General features: G+C 45.7%; 1 protein-coding gene across 1 annotated transcript; it reads left to right on the top strand.

Annotated features, from left to right (window-relative positions):
- Window positions 1–5,688: 5,688 nt before the first annotated feature.
- On the top strand, window positions 5,689–11,902 carry LOC115120061 (tubulin alpha chain). The gene is made up of 4 exons (XM_065019629.1): window positions 5,689–5,793; window positions 9,990–10,212; window positions 10,351–10,499; window positions 10,771–11,902. The coding sequence occupies exons 1-4, from the start codon at window positions 5,791–5,793 to the stop codon at window positions 11,746–11,748; spliced, it is 1,353 nt and encodes a 450-aa protein (XP_064875701.1). The 5' UTR covers window positions 5,689–5,790; the 3' UTR covers window positions 11,749–11,902.
- Window positions 11,903–21,309: the final 9,407 nt, after the last annotated feature.

Here is a 21,309-nt window from a genome sequence, read left to right as displayed (position 1 = left end):
CATACATTTAGTTTTACTTGCGTTTAAGAGCAGTTGGAGGCCACGGAAGGAGAGTTGTATGGCATTGAAGCTCGTCTGGAGGTTAGTTAACACAGTGTCCAAGGAGGGGCCAGAAGTATACAGAATGGTGTCGTCTGCGTAGAGGTGGATCAGAGAATCACCAGCAGCAAGAGCAACATCATTGATGTATACAGAAAAGAGAGTCGGCCCAAGAATTGAACCCTGTGGCACACCCATAGAGACTGTCAGAGGTCCGGACAACAGGCCCTCCGATTTGACACACTGAACTCTATCAGAGAAGTAGTTGGTAAACCAGGCGAGGCAATCATTTGAGAAACCAAGGCTGTCGAGTCTGCCAATAAGAATGTTGTGATTGACAGAGTCGAAAGCCTTGGCCTGGTCGATGAATACGGCTGCACAGTAATGTCTCTTATCGATGGCGGTTATGATGTCGTTTAGAACCTTGTGCGTGGCTGAGGTGCACCCATGACCAGCTCTGAAACCAGATTGCATAGCGGAGAAGGTATGGTGGGATTCGAAATGGTCAGTAATCTGTTTGTTAACTTGGCTTTCGAAGACCTTAGAAAGACAGGGTAGGATAGATATAGGTCTGTAGCAGTTTGGGTCTGGAGTGTCAACCCATTTGAAGAGGGCGATGACCGTGGCAGCTTTCCAATCTTTGGGAATCTCAGACGATATGAAAGAGAGGTTGAACAGGCTAGAAATAGGGGTTGCAAAAATGTAGGCAGATAATTTTAGAAAGAGAGGGTCCAGATTGTCTAGCCTGGCTGATTTGTAGGGGTCCAGATTTTGCAGCTCTTTCAGAACATCAGCTATCTGGATTTGGGTAAAGGAGAAATGGTGGGGGCTTTGGCGGGTTGCTGTGGAGGGTGCCGGGCAGTTGACCGGGGTAGGGGTAGCCATGTGGAAAGCATGGCCAGCCGTAGAGAAATGCTTATTGAAATTCTCAATTATAGTGGATTTATCGGTGGTGACAGTGTTTCCTAGCCTCAGAGCAGTGGGCAGCTGGGAGGAGGTGCTCTTATTCTCCATGGACTTTACAGTGTCCCAGAACGTTTTTGAGTTAGTACTACAGGATGCAAATTTCTGTTTGAAAAAGCTTGCCTTAGCTTTTCTAACTGCCTGTGTAAACTGTATTTGTTCCTAACTTCCCTGAAAAGTAGCATATCACAGGGGCTATTCGATGCTAATGCAGTACGCCACAGGATGTTTTTGTGCTGGTCAAGGGCAGACTGGTCCGGAGTGAACCAAGGACTATATCTGTTCCTGGTTCTACATTTTTTGAGAGGGGCATACTTATTTAAGATGGTGAGGAAGGCACTTTTAAAGAATAGCCAGACATCATCTACTGATGGGATGAGGTCAATGTCATTCCAGGATACCCCGGAAAGGCCTGCTCGCAGAAATGTTTCAGGGAGCGTTTGACAATGATGAGGGCTGGTCGTTTAGTCGCAGACCCATTACGGATGCAGGCAATGAGGCAGTGATCGCTGAGATCTTGATTGAAAACAGCAGAGGTGTATTTGGAGGATGAGTTAGTTAGGATGACATCTATGAGGGTGCCCGTGTTTACTGATTTGGGGTTGTACCTGGTAGGTTCATTGATCATTTGTGTGAGATTGAGGGTATCAAGCTTAGATTGTAGGATGGCCGGGGTGTTTAAGCATGTCCCAGTTTAGGTCACCTAGTAGCACAAGCTCAGAAGATAGATGGGGGGCAATCAATTCACATATGGTATCGAGGGCACAGCTGGGGGCAGAGGGAGGTCTATAGCAAGCGGCAACAGTGAGAGACTTGTTTTTTCTGGAAATTTTTAGAAGTAGAAGCTCAAATTGTTTGGGTACAGACTTAGATAGTAATACAGAACTCTACAGCTATCTTTGCAGTAGACTGCAACACCACCCCCTTTGGCAGTTCGATCTTGGCGGAAAATGTTATAGTTAGCAATGGAGATTTCAGGGTTTTTGGTGGTTTTCCTAAGCCAGGATTCAGACACGGCTAAGACATCTGGGTTGGCAGAGTGTGCTAAAGCAGTGAGTGAAACACACTTAGGGAGGAGGCTTCTAATGTTAACATGCATGAAACCAAGGCTTTTACGTTTACAGAAGTCAACAAATGAGATCACCTGGGGGGTGGGAGTGGAGCTAGGCACGGCAGGACCTGGATTAACCTCCACATCACCAGAGGAACAGAGGAGAAGTAGGATAAGGGTACGGCTAAAGGCTATAAGAACTGGCCGTCTAGCACGTTCGGAACAGAGTAAAAGGAGCAGGTTCCTGGGCACGATAGCATAGATTCAAGGCATAGTGTACAGACAAAGGTAAGGTAGGATGTGAGTACATTGGAGGTAAACCTAGGCATTGAGAAATGATGAGAGAGATATAGTCTCTAGAGATGTTTAAACCGGGTGATGTCATCGCATATGTAGCAGGTGGAACAACATGGTTGGTTAAGGCATATTGAGCAGGGCTAGAGGCTCTACAGAGAAATAAGACAGTAATTACTAACCAGGACAGTAATGGACGAGGCATATTGATATTAGAGAGAGGCATGCATAGCCAAGTGAACATATGGGTCCAGTGAGTGGTTGGGCTGGCTGGGGACGCGGCGATTCAGACAGTTAGCAGGCCGATGCTAACAAGCTAGGAGCTAGTAGACTGGGGCAAGCTAGCAGTTAGCAGGCCGGGTTAGCAAACAAGTAGTTAGCAGGGGCTAGCAGTTAGCAGACCGGGCAGGCAAGCTAGCAGTTAGCAGACCGGGCCCGGCAAGCTAGCAGTTTGCAGACTGGGTTAGCAAGCAAGCAGATAGCAGGGGCTAGAAAGTTAGCCTTTGGGGGACTTCGCGTTGGCTTAAGTCTGTTTTTGCCTCTTTGTTGCGGTGACGTCGATAGATCAGTCGTGGAATTAGTAGGGTTCCAAATAGCTCTAGGTACCTAGCAGGCCTAGCTGGTTAGCAGAATGGGCCTTCAGCGGACGTCGCGCCTGAGCGGCCTGTTGGAGTCCTCGCGCAGATTATGTCAGTATTCTAGTCGTAGGGGATCTGCGGGGTTCCATGCCCCGTACCGGCTGTAGAAGGGGTCCGGATATTGTAGCCCAGGAGTATGCTTCGGTGGTAGCACAGGAGCCCTGGCCCGGGCTAGCTTCAAGCTAATTGGTGCTTGCTCTTGGATGGAAACGCTAGCCGGGAGTAGTCATCCGGGGTTGCGGTTAGCTAGTTGTGAAGATCCAGATGAAAATGTTCAGTTTGCAGTAGGAATCTGGGGATAAAAATAATAGGTCCGTTATCCTCTGGTTAGAGTCACGTTGTTCGAACTGGCAAAAGATGACCGCTGGCAATGGCTTGCTGACTGATAGCTGGTAGTTAGCTGGCTAGCTTCAGCTGAGGGGTTCCAGATCCGAAGTAAATATAAATACTTTAGAAAAAAAAGCAGATTCACGCCACATTGGGTGAGGCGGGTTGCAGGAGAGTATTTAGATGTTGAGGTTTAGCAAAATATTTTAAAAGATATGCGAAGGAAAAGATATAAAACGATATATACAAGGGACACGACAGGACAAAGACGTCTGACTGATACTCCATCTTGGCGTCTTGTGTTGAATCAGTCAATTAAACAGTGAGGAATATCTGACAGGTGGGATGTGTCAAATGTCTCACAGACCACAACCGATGTAGTACCTTCTCTATGGGGAAATGAATGGGGATCCACACCCGATGTAGTACCTTCTCTATGGGGAAATGAATGGGGAAATGACCACACCCGATGTAGTACCTTCTCTATGGGGAAATGAATGGGGAAATGACCACACCCGATGTAGTACCTTCTCTATGGGGAAATGAATGGGGAACCACACCCGATGTAGTACCTTCTCTATGGGGAAAGGAATGGGGAACTACAGCCGATGTAGTACCTTCTCTATGGGGAAATTAATGGAGAAATGAATGGGGAAATGACCACACCCAATGTAGTACCTTCTCTATGGGGAAATGAATGGGGAAATGACCACACCCGATGTAGTACCTTCTCTATGGGGAAATGAATGGGGAAATGAATGGGGAAATGACCACACCCGATGTAGTACCTTCTCTATGGGGAAATGAATGGGGAACCACACCCGATGTAGTACCTTCTCTATGGGGAAATGAATGGGGAAATGACCACACCCGATGTAGTACCTTCTCTATGGGGAAATTAATGGGGAAATGACCACACCCGATGTAGTACCTTCTCTATGGGGAAATGAATGGGGAAATGACCACACCCGATGTAGTACCTTCTCTATGGGGAATTTAATGGGGAAATGACCAAACCAGATGTAGTACCTTCTCTATGGGGAAATGAATGGGGAAATGACCACACCCAATGTAGTACCTTCTCTATGGGGAAATGAATGGAGAAATGACCACACCCGATGTAGTACCTTCTCTATGGGGAAATGAATGGGGAACCACACCCGATGTAGTACCTTCTCTATGGGGAAATGAATGGTGAAATGAATGGGGAAATGACCACAGCCGATGTAGTACCTTCTCTATGGGGAAATGAATGGGGAAATGAATGGGGAAATGACCACACCCGATGTAGTACCTTCTCTATGGGGAAATGAATGGGGAACCACACCCGATGTAGTACCTTCTCTATGGGGAAATGAATGGGGAACCACACCCGATGTAGTACCTTCTCTATAGGGAAATGAATGGGGAAATGAATGGGGAAATGACCACACCCGATGTAGTACCTTCTCTATGGGGAAATGAATGGGGAAATGACCACACCCGATGTAGTACCTTCTCTATGGGGAAATGAATGGGGAACCACACCCGATGTAGTACCTTCTCTATGGGGAAATGAATGGGGAAATGACCACACCCGATGTAGTACCTTCTCTATGGGGAAATGACCAAACCAGATGTAGTACCTTATCTATGGGGAAATGAATGGGGAAATGACCACATCCAATGTAGTACCTTCTCTATGGGGAAATGAATGGAGAAATGAATGGGGAAATGACCACACCCGATGTAGTACCTTCTCTATGGGGAAATGAATGGGGAAATGACCACACCCGATGTAGTACCTTCTCTATGGGGAAATGACCACACCCGATGTAGTACCTTCTCTATGGGGAAATGAATGGGGAAATGACCACATCCGATGTAGTACCTTCTCTATGGGGAAATGAATGGGGAAATGAATGGAGAAATGAATGGGGTTTTGGGCTAAACGCCGAATATAAGGTTTGCGGTAAAACACAGGCTTAGATGATCTGATACGTTTTGTTTCTATGAGATAATATCAGTCTGTTAACATGACCTCTATGTGCTTATTTTGATTAGAAAAACACTTCAAAATTCACAAAAAAAGTGACATTAGCCGATGAAGATTATCTCATAGAAACACAATGTATCAGATCTCCTAAGCCTGTGTTTATCCCCCCCCCCCAAAAAAAAACAACCCCCGTCAAAACCCCTAAACCCATAGGCTTTGACCAATAAGCCATGGAGGAGTTAGTGTCTACAAGAATATGCCATTGTTACTGCTCTCTATGCCTATAATTCTTTATAGAGAGTCAGCTCTCATCAGCCTTTGTCTGTTATAAGAAGGAGGGACTTCCCTGTCCTCTTCCACCAACCAGACTCTGCTGTAGCTTCCTGCTGGGGCTGTCTGCCCCCCGGCATATAAAACTCCCACCCCTTCCTTCCTGCTGCAGTTCTGCCTTCTCTTCTGAATCCTAAACGTCAGCCTGTGAAGAAAAAGAAAAACCAGACAAAATGGTGAGTGCTGACTGCTGACGTAGATGATAAAATCCCCCTTTTCTTAAATTCGTTCTCTCATTCTTTCTTTCACATGGCGTTCATATTCAATGATGTGCTTGGATAAGGCTGATGGTTGTAAAGGACGGATTTGGAGGAAAATAATGTGAATGATGGTGATTATTCTGTTACATAAATACCATGTGATTCTCTGCATTTTCCCTTTTAGATGTTATATATATATACACTGTTTATACTGGTTTAAATATTTATATTGTATCATTTTGGTAAACAAATATTCTTGTGACAGAATCATCTATAGCCATGCATCAAATGTGGGTCAGATTTCAGTGTTCTGTCTATCTATTTAGTCATTGCTCTACTTGGTAATGAACTATCCACTGTGTAGATAGAAAACCTCTTAGCTTCCGGGGAAAAAAAAAACATGAATTACTGATCATTTGGATGTTCTGTGATTAAAAAACAACAATAATTTCTGAGAGGAGGATGGAATGATTGAGCACAAAGGAGAACAGGGAGGAGCGATCTGTGATGTTAGCCATTTTCTCTACAGATTTTAGGGTATGTGTGAGAGATATCTCACGCTGTTACACTGCAATGAGTGTGCAGTTGGACTGGGGGTGAGGAGGAAAGAGAAAAATAGGGAGGGAAAAAAGAGGAGAGAGGAGGAGGGAGGGATAGAGGGTCCAGGAGTGGAGGGATGAGGAGAGAGGAGGAGGGCGGGATAGAGGGTCCAGGGGTGGAGAGAGGAGGAGGGATGAGGAGAGAGGAGGAGGGCGGGATAGAGGGTCCAGGGGTGGAGAGAGGAGGAGGGATGAGGAGAGAGGAGGAGGGCGGGATAGAGGGTCCAGGGGTGGAGAGAGGAGGAGGGGTGAGGAGAGAGCAGAAGGGGGAGAACGGGTGAGGAGAGAGGAGGAGGGGGAGAAGGGAGGAGGAGGGGGGAGAGGAGGGGAGAGGAGGGGATGAAGGGGTGAGGAGAGAGGGAGAGGGGGAGAAGGGGAGAGGAGGAGGGGGGAGAAGGGGAGAGGAGGAGGGGGAGAGGAGGGGTGAGGAGAGAGGAGGAGGGGGAGAAGGTGAGAGGAGGAGGGGGAGAAAGGGAGAGGAGGAGGGGGAAGGGGAGAGGAGGAGGTGGGGAAGGGGAGAGGGAGGAGGTGGGGAAGGGGAGAGGAGGAGGGGGTAGAAGGGGAGAGGAGGAGGTGGGGAAGGGGAGAGGAGGAGGTGGGTAGAAGGGGGGAGGGGAGAGGAGGAGGTGGGGAAGGGGAGGGAGGAGGTGGGGAAGGGGAGAGGAGGAGGTGGGTAGAAGGGGAGAGGAGGAGGTGGGGAGAGGAGGAGGTGGGTAGAAGGGGAGAGGAGGAGGTGGGGAAGGGGAGAGGAGGAGGGGGAGAAGGGGAGAGGAGGAGGTGGGTAGAAGGGGAGAGGAGGAGGTGGGTAGAAGGGGAGAGGAGGAGGAGGGGAAGGGGAGAGGAGGAGGGGTGGCCCACAGGAACAAGACCTTTTCCTCTCTGGTCCTCCACTCTTAAAGATACAGGGTCATAAATAACGATCTGTCGTCAAATGGCAGATAAAGAATTTGCAAGATGACGTGCAGTATTAGTATCATACACTCAAGATAGTGGTCACACTATTCAGCCGAATACATCCAGGATAGTGGTCACACTATTCAGCCGAATACATCCAGGATAGCCTAGCGTAGCCAATGACTTTGCTTAAATTTCATTTTGCTAAAACGGGTTGACAATTTCCCTCATGTATTTTAAAAAATCAGATTTTACTTTCACTTAATCACAGTGATCTTATAGTAATGGATTGATGATTGATTCTGCATTACACTACAATACACTACAAAACATTACAATACACTACAATACATTACAATACACTACAATACATTACAATACACTACAATACATTACAATACATTACAATACACTACAATACATTACAATACACTACAATACATGACAATACACGACAATACATTACAATACACTACATTACAATACACTACAATACAATACATTATATTACAATACACTACAATACATTACAATACACTACAATACACTACAATACATTACAATACACTACAATACATACAATACACTACAATACATTACAATACACTACAATACATTACAATACATTACAATACAATACACTACAATACATTACAATACACTACAATACACTACAATACATTACAATACATTACAATACATTACAATACAATACATTACATACACTACAATACATTACAATACATTACAATACATTACAATACATTACAATACACTACAATACACTACAATACACTACAATACATTACAATACACTACACACTACAAATACATTACATTACAATACACTACAATACACTACAATACATTATACACTACAATACATTACAATACATTACAATACATTACAATACACTACACTACAATACATTACAATACAATACAAATACATTACAATACACTACAATACACTACAATACATTATACATTACAATACATTACAATACATTACAATACATTACAATACACTACACTTACATTACAATACATTACAATACACTACAATACATTACATTACAATACACTACAATACATTACAATACATTACAATACATACATTACAATTACAATACACTACAATACATTACAATACATTACAATATTACAATACACAATACATTACAATACATTACAACAATACATTACAATACAACAATACACTACAATACATTACATTACAATACACTACACTACAATACATTACAATACATTACACATTACAATACATTACAATACATTTATTACAATACATTACAATACACTACAATACATTACATTACAATACATACACATTATACACTACAATACAATACACTACAATACATTACAATACACTACACAACAATACAATACACAACAATACACTACAATACATTACAATACATTACAATACACTACAATACATTACACAATACACTACAATACATTACAATACATTACAATACACTACAATACATTATACACTACAATACAATACAATACATTACAATACATTACAAATACATTACAATACATTACAATACAATACAATACAATACATTACAATACATACAATACATTACAATATACATTACAATACATTACAATACATTAATACATTACAATACATACACTACAATACATTACAATACATTACAATACAATACACATTACAATACATTACAATACACATACAATACATTACAATACACAACACTACAATACACTACAATACATTACAATACACTACAATACATTACAATACACTACAATACATACATTACAATACACTACAATACACTACAATACATTACAATACATTACACTACAATACATTACACTACAATACATTACAATACACTACAATACACTACAATACACTACAATACACTACAATACATTACAATTACACTACAATACACTACAATACAATACATTACATTACAATACATTACAATACACTACAATACAATACATTACAATACACTACAATACATTACAATACATTACAATACACTACAATACACTACAATACATTACAATACACTACAATACACTACAAATACACTACAATACACTACAATACACTACAATACACTACAATACACTACAATACATTACAATACACTACAATACACTACAATACACTACAATACATTACATTACACTACAATACACTACAATACATTACAATACACTACAATACACTACAATACATTACAATACACTACAATACACTACAATACACTACAATACACTACAACACATTACAATACACTACAATACACTACAATACACTACAACACATTACAATACACTACAATACACTACAATACACTACAATACACTACAATACACTACAATACATTACAATGCAAATTAAACTGTCTAAAATTGCTTTTAACCTTCATGTTCATCCCTCCACACTGTATATCAACTTCAGTGTGTCATTTAATGTGTAAAGACATTATTTAATTGACATTTCCCTGAAGTTGATCTCTTATTTTAATGTATCACGTGTTTTTGTTCTACCTTGTCATTTGTTACTGATGACTGCATTGTTGGAGTTAGAGCTAGCGAGAAAGACATTTCACTGAACGTGTGCGTGTGACATTAAACCTTGAGCCCTCTCTTTTTCAGCGTGAGTGTATCTCCATGCATGTGGGCCAAGCCGGAGTCCAGATGGGTAACGCCTGTTGGGAGCTGTACTGCCTGGAACATGGGATCCAGCCGGACGGACAGATGCCCAGTGACAAGACCTGTGGAGGCGGCGATGACTCCTTCAACACCTTCTTCAGTGAGACCGGAGCTGGAAAGCATGTCCCCCGTGCCATCTTCGTTGATCTGGAGCCCACTGTCATCGGTAAGATGAGACGCCTGAAATCCTGGAGATTTCCTATTGGATTATGGTTTACAAGCTTTGAATGATTTGATATTCTGTCCCAAGATATTCCTCATATTCAAAATATTAGGATATTCTAAATCTACCTTTGTCTTTCAGATGAGGTGAGGACAGGTATTTATCGTCAGTTGTTCCACCCTGAGCAGCTGATCACTGGTAAAGAAGATGCTGCCAACAACTACGCCCGCGGTCACTACACCATCGGCAAGGAGATCATTGACATTGTGCTGGACAGGACACGCAAACTGGTGAGTCGTCATTCTGAAACAGGCCTCTAACTAGGGTTCTACACAGAACCTTTTTCATTCTAGAAGGTTCTTCAGAAACCTTCTCTATGGAAGAAAGCATTTTAAAATGGTCAATGTTCTACCTGGAACCATAAAGGGTTATCTTACAGGGACAAGCCGAAGAACCCTTTATGGTTCTAGGTAGAACATGAAAACAGGTTCTCCATTCTCTTCTTACTGCTATAACATAAGATAACATCTAACAATGTTATTGTACCATTTCTCCATTCAGGCTGACCAGTGTACAGGTCTCCAGGGGTTCCTCATCTTCCACAGCTTCGGAGGAGGCACCGGTTCTGGTTTCACCTCCCTGCTGATGGAACGTCTGTCTGTCGACTACGGAAAGAAGTCTAAGCTTGAGTTTGCCGTATACCCAGCTCCCCAGGTGTCCACGGCTGTGGTGGAGCCCTACAACTCCATCCTGACCACTCACACCACCCTGGAGCACTCTGACTGTGCCTTCATGGTGGACAATGAGGCCATCTATGACATCTGCCGTAGGAACCTTGACATTGAGCGTCCCTCATACACCAACCTCAACAGGCTCATTGGTCAGATCGTCTCCTCCATCACTGCCTCCCTGCGTTTCGATGGAGCCCTGAATGTTGATCTGACAGAGTTCCAGACCAACTTGGTGCCCTACCCCCGTATCCACTTCCCTCTGGCCACATATGCCCCGGTCATCTCCGCTGAGAAGGCCTATCACGAGCAGCTGTCAGTCGCTGACATCACCAACGCCTGCTTCGAGCCGGCCAATCAGATGGTGAAGTGTGACCCTCGTCATGGCAAATACATGGCCTGCTGTCTCCTGTACCGTGGTGACGTTGTTCCCAAAGATGTCAACTCTGCCATCGCTGCCATCAAAACCAAGAGGAGTATCCAGTTTGTGGACTGGTGTCCCACTGGCTTCAAGGTGGGTATCAACTACCAGCCCCCTACGGTGGTTCCTGGAGGAGACCTGGCCAAGGTCCAGAGGGCCGTGTGCATGCTGAGTAACACCACAGCCATCGCTGAGGCCTGGGCCCGTCTGGACCACAAGTTTGACCTGATGTATGCCAAGAGAGCCTTTGTGCACTGGTACGTTGGTGAGGGCATGGAGGAGGGAGAGTTCTCTGAGGCCAGAGAAGACATGGCAGCCCTGGAGAAGGACTATGAAGAGGTGGGCACTGACAGCGTGGGAGAAGAGGATGAGGAGGGAGAGGAATATTAAAAGGCTAAACATGCTTTGCCACCCTACATTCCAACACTAACTGTTGGAGTCCTACACTTAACATGACAGCAACACATTCCCCACTGCAGTGGTAACAGTCTCTGTTACATCTAGTCATGTTGTGTGTATTCTCAATAAACGCATCGTAAACGAACTCAACTGTATGTGGTTGTTTTTAGACTCGAAGATGGTCTATGATTGACTTTCAAATAAGCAGCTTGTATTACATCAAACTTTTATAAGGCTGCAGCTTCAAATAAGGGTTTTTAATGGTAGTGTCTGCTAGACTAGAACAGGCTTCATGTCTACTAGATTAGAACAGGCTTTATGTCTACTAGATTAGAACAGGCTTAATGTCTGCTAGACTAGAACAGGCTTCATGTCTACTAGACTAGAACAGGCTTCATGTCTACTAGATTAAAACAGGCTTTATGTCTACTAGATTAGAACAGGCTTTATGTCTGCTAGATTAGAACAGGCTTTATGTCTACTAGATTAGAACAGGCTTTATGTCTGCTATACTAGAACAGGCTTCATGTCTACTAGATTAGAACAGGCTTTATGTCTGCTAGACTAGAACAGGCTTCATGTCTACTAGATTAGAACAGGCTTTATGTCTGCTAGATTAGAACAGGCTTTATGTCTGCTAGATTAGAACAGGCTTTATGTCTGCTAGATTAGAACAGGCTTCATGTCTGCTAGATTAGAACAGGCTTCATGTCTGCTAGATTAGAACAGGCTTTATGTCTGCTAGATTAGAACAGGCTTTATGTCTGCTAGACTGCAGGTATCCGTTCGGCTGGTATCGGTTTGTTAGGTATTCTAGTTGTTAGAGCGTTGGGCTGGTTACCGAAAGGTTGCTAGATTGTATCTCTGAGCAGACAGTGTAAAAATACAACCAGAGTGTGGAAAAGCGCTGCAGATGTTTCATAATAACATAGCTGTAAATTGTCTATCCGTGGTCACTATGACGATGAAGACTATAATAATACAATATTAAATGTGTGTAAGGGTTTTCTTCTGGTGAAAGAGAGGCGGACCAAAATGCAGCGTGGTGGTTATTCATGTTTTTAATAGACGACTATACAAAACAAGAAAAGTGAAAACCTAAACAGTCCTATCTGGTGCACACAGAGACAGGAACAATCACCCACAAAACCCAACACAAAACAGGCTACCTAAATATGGTTCCCAATCAGAGACAATGACTAACACCTGCCTCTGATTGAGAACCATATCAGGCCAAACATAGAAATAGACAAACCAGACACACAACATAGAATGCCCACCCAGCTCACGTCCTGACCAACACTAAAACAAGGAAAACACATACGAACGATGGACAGAACGTGACAGAACCCCCCCCCAAGGTGCGGACTCCGAACGCACAACCTAAACCTATAGGGGAGGGTCTGGGTGGGCATCTGTCCGCGGTGGCGGCTCTGGCGCTGGACGTGGACCCCACTCCATAATTGTCTTAGTCCACCTCCTTAGTGTCCCTTGAGTGGCGACCCTCGCCGCTAACCTTGGCCTAGGAAACCTAACAACGGGCCCCACTGGACTGAGGTAGCTCGAGACCGAGGGGAAGCTCGAGACAGAGGGGAAGCTCGGGACCGAGGGGAAGCTCGGGACCGAGGGGAAGCTCAGGAGTGAGAGGAAGCTCAGGCAGGTTGATGGATCTACCAGATCCTGGCTGGCTGGTGGTTCCGGCAGATCCTGGCTGACTGGTGGATCCTGGCAGACTGGCGGATCCTGGCTGAATGGCGGATCTAACTGATCCTGGCCGACTGGCGGATCTAACTGATCCTGGCCGACTGGCGGATCTAACTGATCCTGGCCGACTGGCGGATCCTGGCCGACTGGCGGATCCTGGCCGACTGGCGGATCCTGGCCGACTGGCAGTTCTGGCGGATCCTGGCCGACTGGCAGATCCTGGCCGACTGGCAGATCCTGGCCGACTGGCAGATCCTGGCCGATTGGCAGATCTCGGCGGATCCTGGCAGACTGGCGGATCCTGGCAGACTGGCGGATCCTGGCAGACTGGCGGATCCTGGCTGACTGGTAGTTCTGGCAGATCCTGGCTGACTGGTAGTTCTGGCAGATCCTGGCTGACTGGCGGATCCTGGCAGACTGGCGGATCCTGGCTGACTGGCGGATCCTGGCTGAATGGCGGATCTAACTGATCCTGGCAGACTGGCGGATCCTGGCCGACTGGCAGATCCTGGCTGACTGGCGGATCCTGGCTGAATGGCGGATCTAACTGATCCTGGCAGACTGGCGGATCCTGGCCGACTGGCAGATCCTGGCCGACTGGCAGATCTGGCGGATGCTGGCCGACTGGCGGATCCTGGCCGACTGGCGGCGCTGGGCAGACTGGCGGCACTGGCGGCGCTGGGCAGACTGGCGGCGCTGGGCAGACTGGCGGCACTGGCGGCGCTGGGCAGACTGGCGGTGCTGGGCAGACTGGCGGCACTGGCGGCGCTGGGCAGACTGGCGGCGCTGGGCAGACTGGTGGCACTGGCGGCGCTGGGCAGACGGGTAGCTCAGACGGCGCTGGGCAGACTCGCGGCACTGGCGGCGCTGGACAGACTGGTAGCTCAGACGGCGCAGGGCAGACGGGTAGCTCAGACGGCGCTGGGCAGACTGGCGGCACTGGGCAGACTGGCGGCGCTGGGCAGACGGGTAGCTCAGACGGCGCTGGGCAGACTGGAGAAAAAGGCTCTGGCAGCGCTGGACTGAGGAGCACTGGTGCCTCTGGAATGAGGGGCTCTGGCGCCTCTGGCATGAGGGGCGGTAGCTCTGACAGCGCCGGACAGGCGGGAGACTCTGGCTGCGCTGGAGAGGAGGAAGGCTCCGGCAGCGCTGGACAGGCGGGACGCGCTGTAGGCCTGATGCGTGGTGCTGGCACTGGTATGCCGTGCATACTATGCCAAACCAACAGCTTTCTTTCTACTCTGTCCAATACATCTTCCACACTCTCAGACTCAGCACTCTGCTTCGCCGACAGCTCCAATTCCATCCATGGCTCCTTACGGTAAACAGGGGGAGTTGGCTCAGGTCTGACTCCTGACTCTGCCACACTCTCCCTGTGCCTCCCCCCCAAGACATTTTTGGGGGTGCCTCTCGGGCTTCCAGCCGCTCTGCCGTGCTAGCTCCTCATAATGCCGCCTCTCTGCTTTCGCTGCCTCCAGCTCGGCTTTGGGGCGGCAATATTCCACTGGCTCTGCCCAGGGTCCTTTTCCGTCAAGGATCTCCTCCCAAGTCCATTTATCCAAATAGTGCAGCCTCTCCCCTGCTGCTGCTGCCTCTGTTGCTTCTCCTGCTGCTGCCTTTGCTGCTGCTGCTGTTGCTCCTGCTGCACCTGTCGCTTCTCCTGCTGCCTCTGTTTACCACGCCGCTTGGTCCTTGGTTGGTGGGTGATTCTGTAAGGGTTTTCTTCTGGTGAAAGAGAGGCGGACCAAAATGCAGCGTGGTGGTTATTAATGTTTTTAATAAAGACTTACATGAACAGACTATACAAAACAAGAAAAGTGAAAACCTAAACAGTCCTATCTGGTGCAAACACAGAGACAGGAACAATCACCCACAAAACCCAACAGAAAACAGGCTACCTAAATATGGTTCCCAATCAGAGACAATGACTAACACCTGCCTCTGATTGAGAACCATATCAGGCCAAACATAGAAATAGACAAACCAGACACACAACATAGAATGCCCACCCAGCTCACGTCCTGACCAACACTAAAACAAGGAAAACACATACGAAACGATGGACAGAACGTGACAATGTGTCAGCTTTGTTTTGATGTTACTTTGATGCATATTTCCATAAGTGTTCTTCTGAGATGGGCTATATTGCTGTTTAATAAAATAAATAAAATAAAAGCACTACCCCCTGTTGCGCCTTGAGGTCAGATGACGAGCAGTTACCATGCCAGGCGGTAATGCTCTAATTATTTTTATTTATTTTCACCTTTATTTAACTAGGCAAGTCAGTTAAAGAACACATTTTTATTTACAATGACAGCCTCCTGCAACCAAACCTGGATGACGCTGGGCCAATTGTGTGCCGCCCTATGGGACTCACAGCCGGATGTGATTCAGCCTGGATTCAAACCAGGGACTGTAATGACATCTCTTGCACTGAGATGCAGTGCCTTAGACCGCTGCGCCACTCGGGAGACCAAATGGTGCAGCTGTAGAACTTGTGAGGATGTGAGGACCCAAATATTTTAAGCCTCTCTTTACGACTGTGTTGGTGTGTTTGGACCATGATAGGTCCTTAGTGATGTGGACACCAAGGACCATGATAGGTCCTTAGTGATGTGGACACCAAGGACCATGATAGGTCCTTAGTGATGTGGACACCAAGGACCATGATAGGTCCTTAGTGATGTGGACACCAAGGACCATGATAGGTCCTTAGTGATGTGGACACCAAGGAACTTGAAGATCTTGACCTGCTCCAGTACAGCCCCATCAATGTGAATGGGTTTTGTGCTCTGCCCTCCGTTTCCTACAGTCCACGATCAGCTCCTTTTCCTTGCTGACGTTGAGAGGTTGTTATCCTGGCACCACAATGCCAGGTCTCTGACCTCCGCCCTATAGGCTGACTCATCGTGGTTGGTGATCAGGCCTACCACGTTGTGATGGTGTTGGAGTAGTGCGCGGCCAAACAGTCATGGGTGAACAGGGAGTACAGAAGGGGACTAAGAACACACTACTAAGGGGCCCCTGTGTTGAGGGTCAACATGGCGCATGTGTTGTAATATGCCAGAGTTGTGGACTAGAGTCACATGACATGGATTCAATTCTGACTCAAGTCAAATTTGATGACTTGAGATTCGACTTGATATAAAATTACTTGAGACTTGACTTAGCCTTGGATCCTCAAGACTTGGGACTCGACTTTGACTTCAGACTGATGACGTTAAATGATCTGACCAGGGTTCCTACAGTGTAATGTTCTGTTAATTACTGATGTCCCCTTTAAGGATGGAGCACCCTTGGTCACATGCAGTTCTATGTTATTCTGGTACTAACTCGTTTTAGTAAATGTGAAGCTGCAGTTCAATTTCTTGTATTCAGAGTCTTTCTTCTTATATAAATAAGTAATAAGAGCTAAGACACTACATACAGTTTTGTCACTCATTTTGTGGCACAGAGTCTCTGTGGATTATTCTCCACACAGTCAGAGACAGTAGCCCCAGCATTGCCCTTGCAACAAAACTATGCAACAGATTGGCTAGTGAAATGCACACTCGGCCCTCTGATTGGACAAGAAAACTGTCAATTAACATAGGTCTGGTGCGCTAGCGAGCAGATTGCTGATTTGCTATACAGCAATAGGATCGGGTGCAGCGCAAATGTCAAATTGTAGGGGAGAGAGGATTGGCATAAATGAATATGCAGCTCCATAAATTGTTTGGTGATCAAGAATATTAAGGGACTGTACGTTATTTATAATGAGGGATACCTGGAGAAAATCAGACCTCTCTGCAATGATATGATATATTTGTACCCGACCCTCCCTGAACGCTTGAAAAGAAAACCAGTGACGCTCCGCTATACCCCAAATAACAATAAGTGGATAGCAGAGAACATGGCTACCGTTTACCCTCACTTCTCGGGCAGACCAGAGCCTTAGATATGCAGTTTTAGAAACAGCTACATGTTTTGTAAGTATTACATGGCAAAGTAGCCAGAAGTTTGTGGATTCACAGACCACCGCAAGAAGGATAGGTGCAAAAAGAATATAATATAATTATAATTATATATTATATATATTATATTTATATTATATTATATATTATATTATATTATATATTATATATTATATTATTATATATTATATATATATATTAATTATATATATATTATTATTATAATTATAATAAAAGCACTGCATGAATCTATCATCTTTACTTGCGGTTCAAGAAAAAAATAGCCTTTTATAAAACCATTTCATGCAATTCTTCATAATTTTACATGACTGGAGACAAGAATAATCTTTTTTAATACCCGTCACAGGCCGGCTCATAGCCTGTGGCATAAATGAGGGGACACGAACAGGTATAGGCCAATCAAAAAGGTTCTTTATTATAAACCAAACTATTAACTTTAAACAAAGAAAAGGGAATGAGGTGTGAAAGTATCATAATGTAGGGTGTATGTAAAGTGCAGGGATGCGTGAATCTGTGTGTGTGTGTGAATATGACTGAGTGAAAACTACGTAAAACTACAAAGGAACAAACAATACAGTATCATACCTGGAGGAGCAGAGAGAGAGAGAGACAAGAGTGGTTAGAGAAGCCATTTTAAAGAAGAGAAGCCAAATTAAATACCCTGAGCCCAGGTGACTCCAATAATTAACGACCCTCCTCTGCTTGCGGGAGGAACCGCCCCTGCAATGCAGAGGAGGGGCCGTGACAACCACAACAGAGCATGACAATGAATGAGAGCCTGCTCATATCAAATCAAATTTTATTGGTCACATACAGATGGTTAGTAGATGTTATTGTGAGTGTAGCGAAATGCTTGTGCTTCTAGTTCCGACAGTGCAGCAATATCTAACAAGTAATATCTAACAATTCCACAACAAATACCTAATACACATACATCTAAGTAAAGGGATGGAATAAGAATACATAAATATAAATATATGGATGACAGAGAGAAATGGAGAAATGACAGAGCAGCATAGGCTAAGATGCAATAGAATAGAGTATATACATACAGTATGAGATGAGTAATGCAAGATATGTAAACATTATTAAAGTAACTAGTGTTCCATTTATTAAAGTGGCCAATGATTTCAAGTCTGTACGTAGGCAGCAGCCTCTCTCTGCTAGTGATGGCTGTTTAACAGTCTGATGGCCTTGATATAGAAGTTGTTTCTCAGTCTCTCGGTCACAGCTTTGATGCACCTGTACTGACCACGCCTTCTGGATGATAGCGTTTGTGAGGTTTTTAGGTGACAAGCCAAATTTCTTCAGCCTCCCGAGTTTGAAGAGGCGCTGTTGCGCCTTCTTCACCACACTGTCTTTGTGGGTAGACCATTTCAGCTTGTCAGTGATGTGTACACCGAGGAACTTAAAACTTTCCACCTTCTCCAATGCTGTCCAGTCGATGTGGATAGTGGGGGGTGGGTGCTCCCTCTGCTGTTTCCTGAAGTACACAATCCTCTCCTTTGTTTTGTTGACGTTGAGAGAGAGGTTGTTTTCCTGACACCACACTCTGAGGGCCCTCACTTCTTCCCTCAGGTGTTGCAGCACCAGAGACGTTTGATTGCAATTGTGAACAAAAAAGGATAGTCTGAATTTGGAACAGTGGAAAAGTTGTCAATCAACTATAAAAATTGAGCGTAACAGAACCAGTTACAACTGAAGTATCTGATAAGAAATGAATTTGAGAAAAAATATATTAGTTTACCACAACAGCCTCATAATCATTGTAATGAACACAATGGGAGAATGAGAGTTGTTTTGAAGCACAGGGCGCAGCAGTTCTTTATTGTAAAGGACCACAGGAGGAGCTGGGTGCAGTGGCAGGAAGAAGGTCATACACAGGAGGAGCTGGGTCCAGGTCCAGGGGCAGGAAGAAGGTCATACACAGGAGGAGCTGGGTCCAGGTGCAGGGGCAGGCAGAAGGTCATACACAGGAGGAGCTGGGTCCAGGTGCAGGGGCAGGCAGAAGGTCATACACAGGAGGAGCTGGGTCCAGGTGCAAGGGGAAGGCAGAAGGTCATACACAGGAGGAGCTGGGTCCAGGTGCAGGGGCAGGCAGAAGGTCATACACAGGAGGAGCTGGGTCCAGGGGCAGGCAGAAGGTCATACACAGGGGGAGCTGGGTCCAGGTGCAGGGGCAGGCAGAAGGTCATACACAGGAGGAGCTGGGTCCAGGGGCAGGCAGAAGGTCATACACAGGGGGAGCTGGGTCCAGGTGCAGGGGCAGGCAGAAGGTCATACACAGGAGGAGCTGGGTCCAGGTGCAGGGGCAGGCAGAAGGTCATACACAGGAGGAGCTGGGTCCAGGTCCAGGGGCAGGCAGAAGGTCATACACAGGAGGAGCTGGGTCCAGGGGCAGGCAGAAGGTCATACACAGGAGGAGCTGGGTCCAGGGGCAGGCAGAAGGTCATACACAGGAGGAGCTGGGTCCAGGGGCAGGGGCAGGCAGAAGGTCATACACAGAGGGTCCAAAAAGGCAACAGTACAGGCAGGGAAAAGACTAGTAACGTCATCCGGGAGATCAGGCAAACGGTTGATAACAGGAAATCCGATAGGCTAAAGTACAGGCAGGAAACAGGCTAAAGTACAGGCAGGAAACAGGCTAAAGTACAGGCAGGAAACAGGCTAAAGTACAGGCAGGAAACAGGCTAAAGTACAGGCAGGAAACAGGCTAAAGTACAGGCAGGAAACAGGCTAAAGTACAGGCAGGAAACAGGCTAAAGTACAGGCAGGAAACAGGCTAAAGTAAAAAGTACAGGCAGGAAACAGGCTAAAGTACAGGCAGGAAACAGGCTAAAGTACAGGCAGGAAACAGGCTAAAGTACAGGCAGGAAACAGGCTAAAGTACAGGCAGGAAACAGGCTAAAGTACAGGCAGGAAACAGGCTAAAGTACAGGCAGGAAACAGGCTAAAGTACAGGCAGGAAACAGGCTAAAGTACAGGCAGGAAACAGGCTAAAGTACAGGCAGGAAACAGGCTAAAGTACAGGCAGGGAATAGGCTAAAGTACAGGCAGGGAATAGGCTACAGTACAGGCAGGGAACAGGCTAAAGTACAGGCAGGAAACAGGCTAAAGTACAGGCAGGAAACAGGCTAAAGTACAGGCAGGCTAAGGCAGGCTAAAGTACAGGCAGGAATAGGCTAAAGTACAGGCAGGGAATAGGCTAAAGTACAGGCAGGGAACAGGCTAAAGTACAGGCAGGGAACAGGCTAAAGTACAGGCAGGGAACAGGCTAAAGTACAGGCAGGGAATAGGCTAAAGTACAGGCAGGAAACAGGCTAAAGTACAGGCAGGAAACAGGCTAAAGTACAGGCAGGAAACAGGCTAAAGTACAGGCAGGAAACAGGCTAAAGTACAGGCAGGCAACAGGCTAAAGTACAGGCAGGAAACAGGCTAAAGTACAGGCAGGAAACAGGCTAAAGTACAGGCAGGAAACAGGCTAAAGTACAGGCAGGAAACAGGCTAAAGTACAGGCAGGAAACAGGCTAAAGTACAGGCAGGAAACAGGCTAAAGTACAGGCAGGAAACAGGCTAAAGTACAGGCAGGAAACAGGCTAAAGTACAGGCAGGAAACAGGCTAAAGTACAGGCAGGAAACAGGCTAAAGTACAGGCAGGAAACAGGCTAAAGTACAGGCAGGAAACAGGCTAAAGTACAGGCAGGAAACAGGCTAAAGTACAGGCAGGAAACAGGCTAAAGTACAGGCAGGAAACAGGCTAAAGTACAGGCAGGGAATAGGCTAAAGTACAGGCAGGAAACAGGCTAACAGGCAGGAAACAGGCTAAAGTACAGGCAGGAAACAGGCTAAAGTACAGGCAGGAAACAGGCTAAAG

This window comes from Oncorhynchus nerka, linkage group LG1 (assembly GCF_034236695.1).
Source record: "Oncorhynchus nerka isolate Pitt River linkage group LG1, Oner_Uvic_2.0, whole genome shotgun sequence".
Taxonomy (NCBI): Eukaryota; Metazoa; Chordata; class Actinopteri; order Salmoniformes; family Salmonidae; genus Oncorhynchus; species Oncorhynchus nerka.
This window is presented reverse-complemented; position numbering and strand designations above follow the sequence as displayed.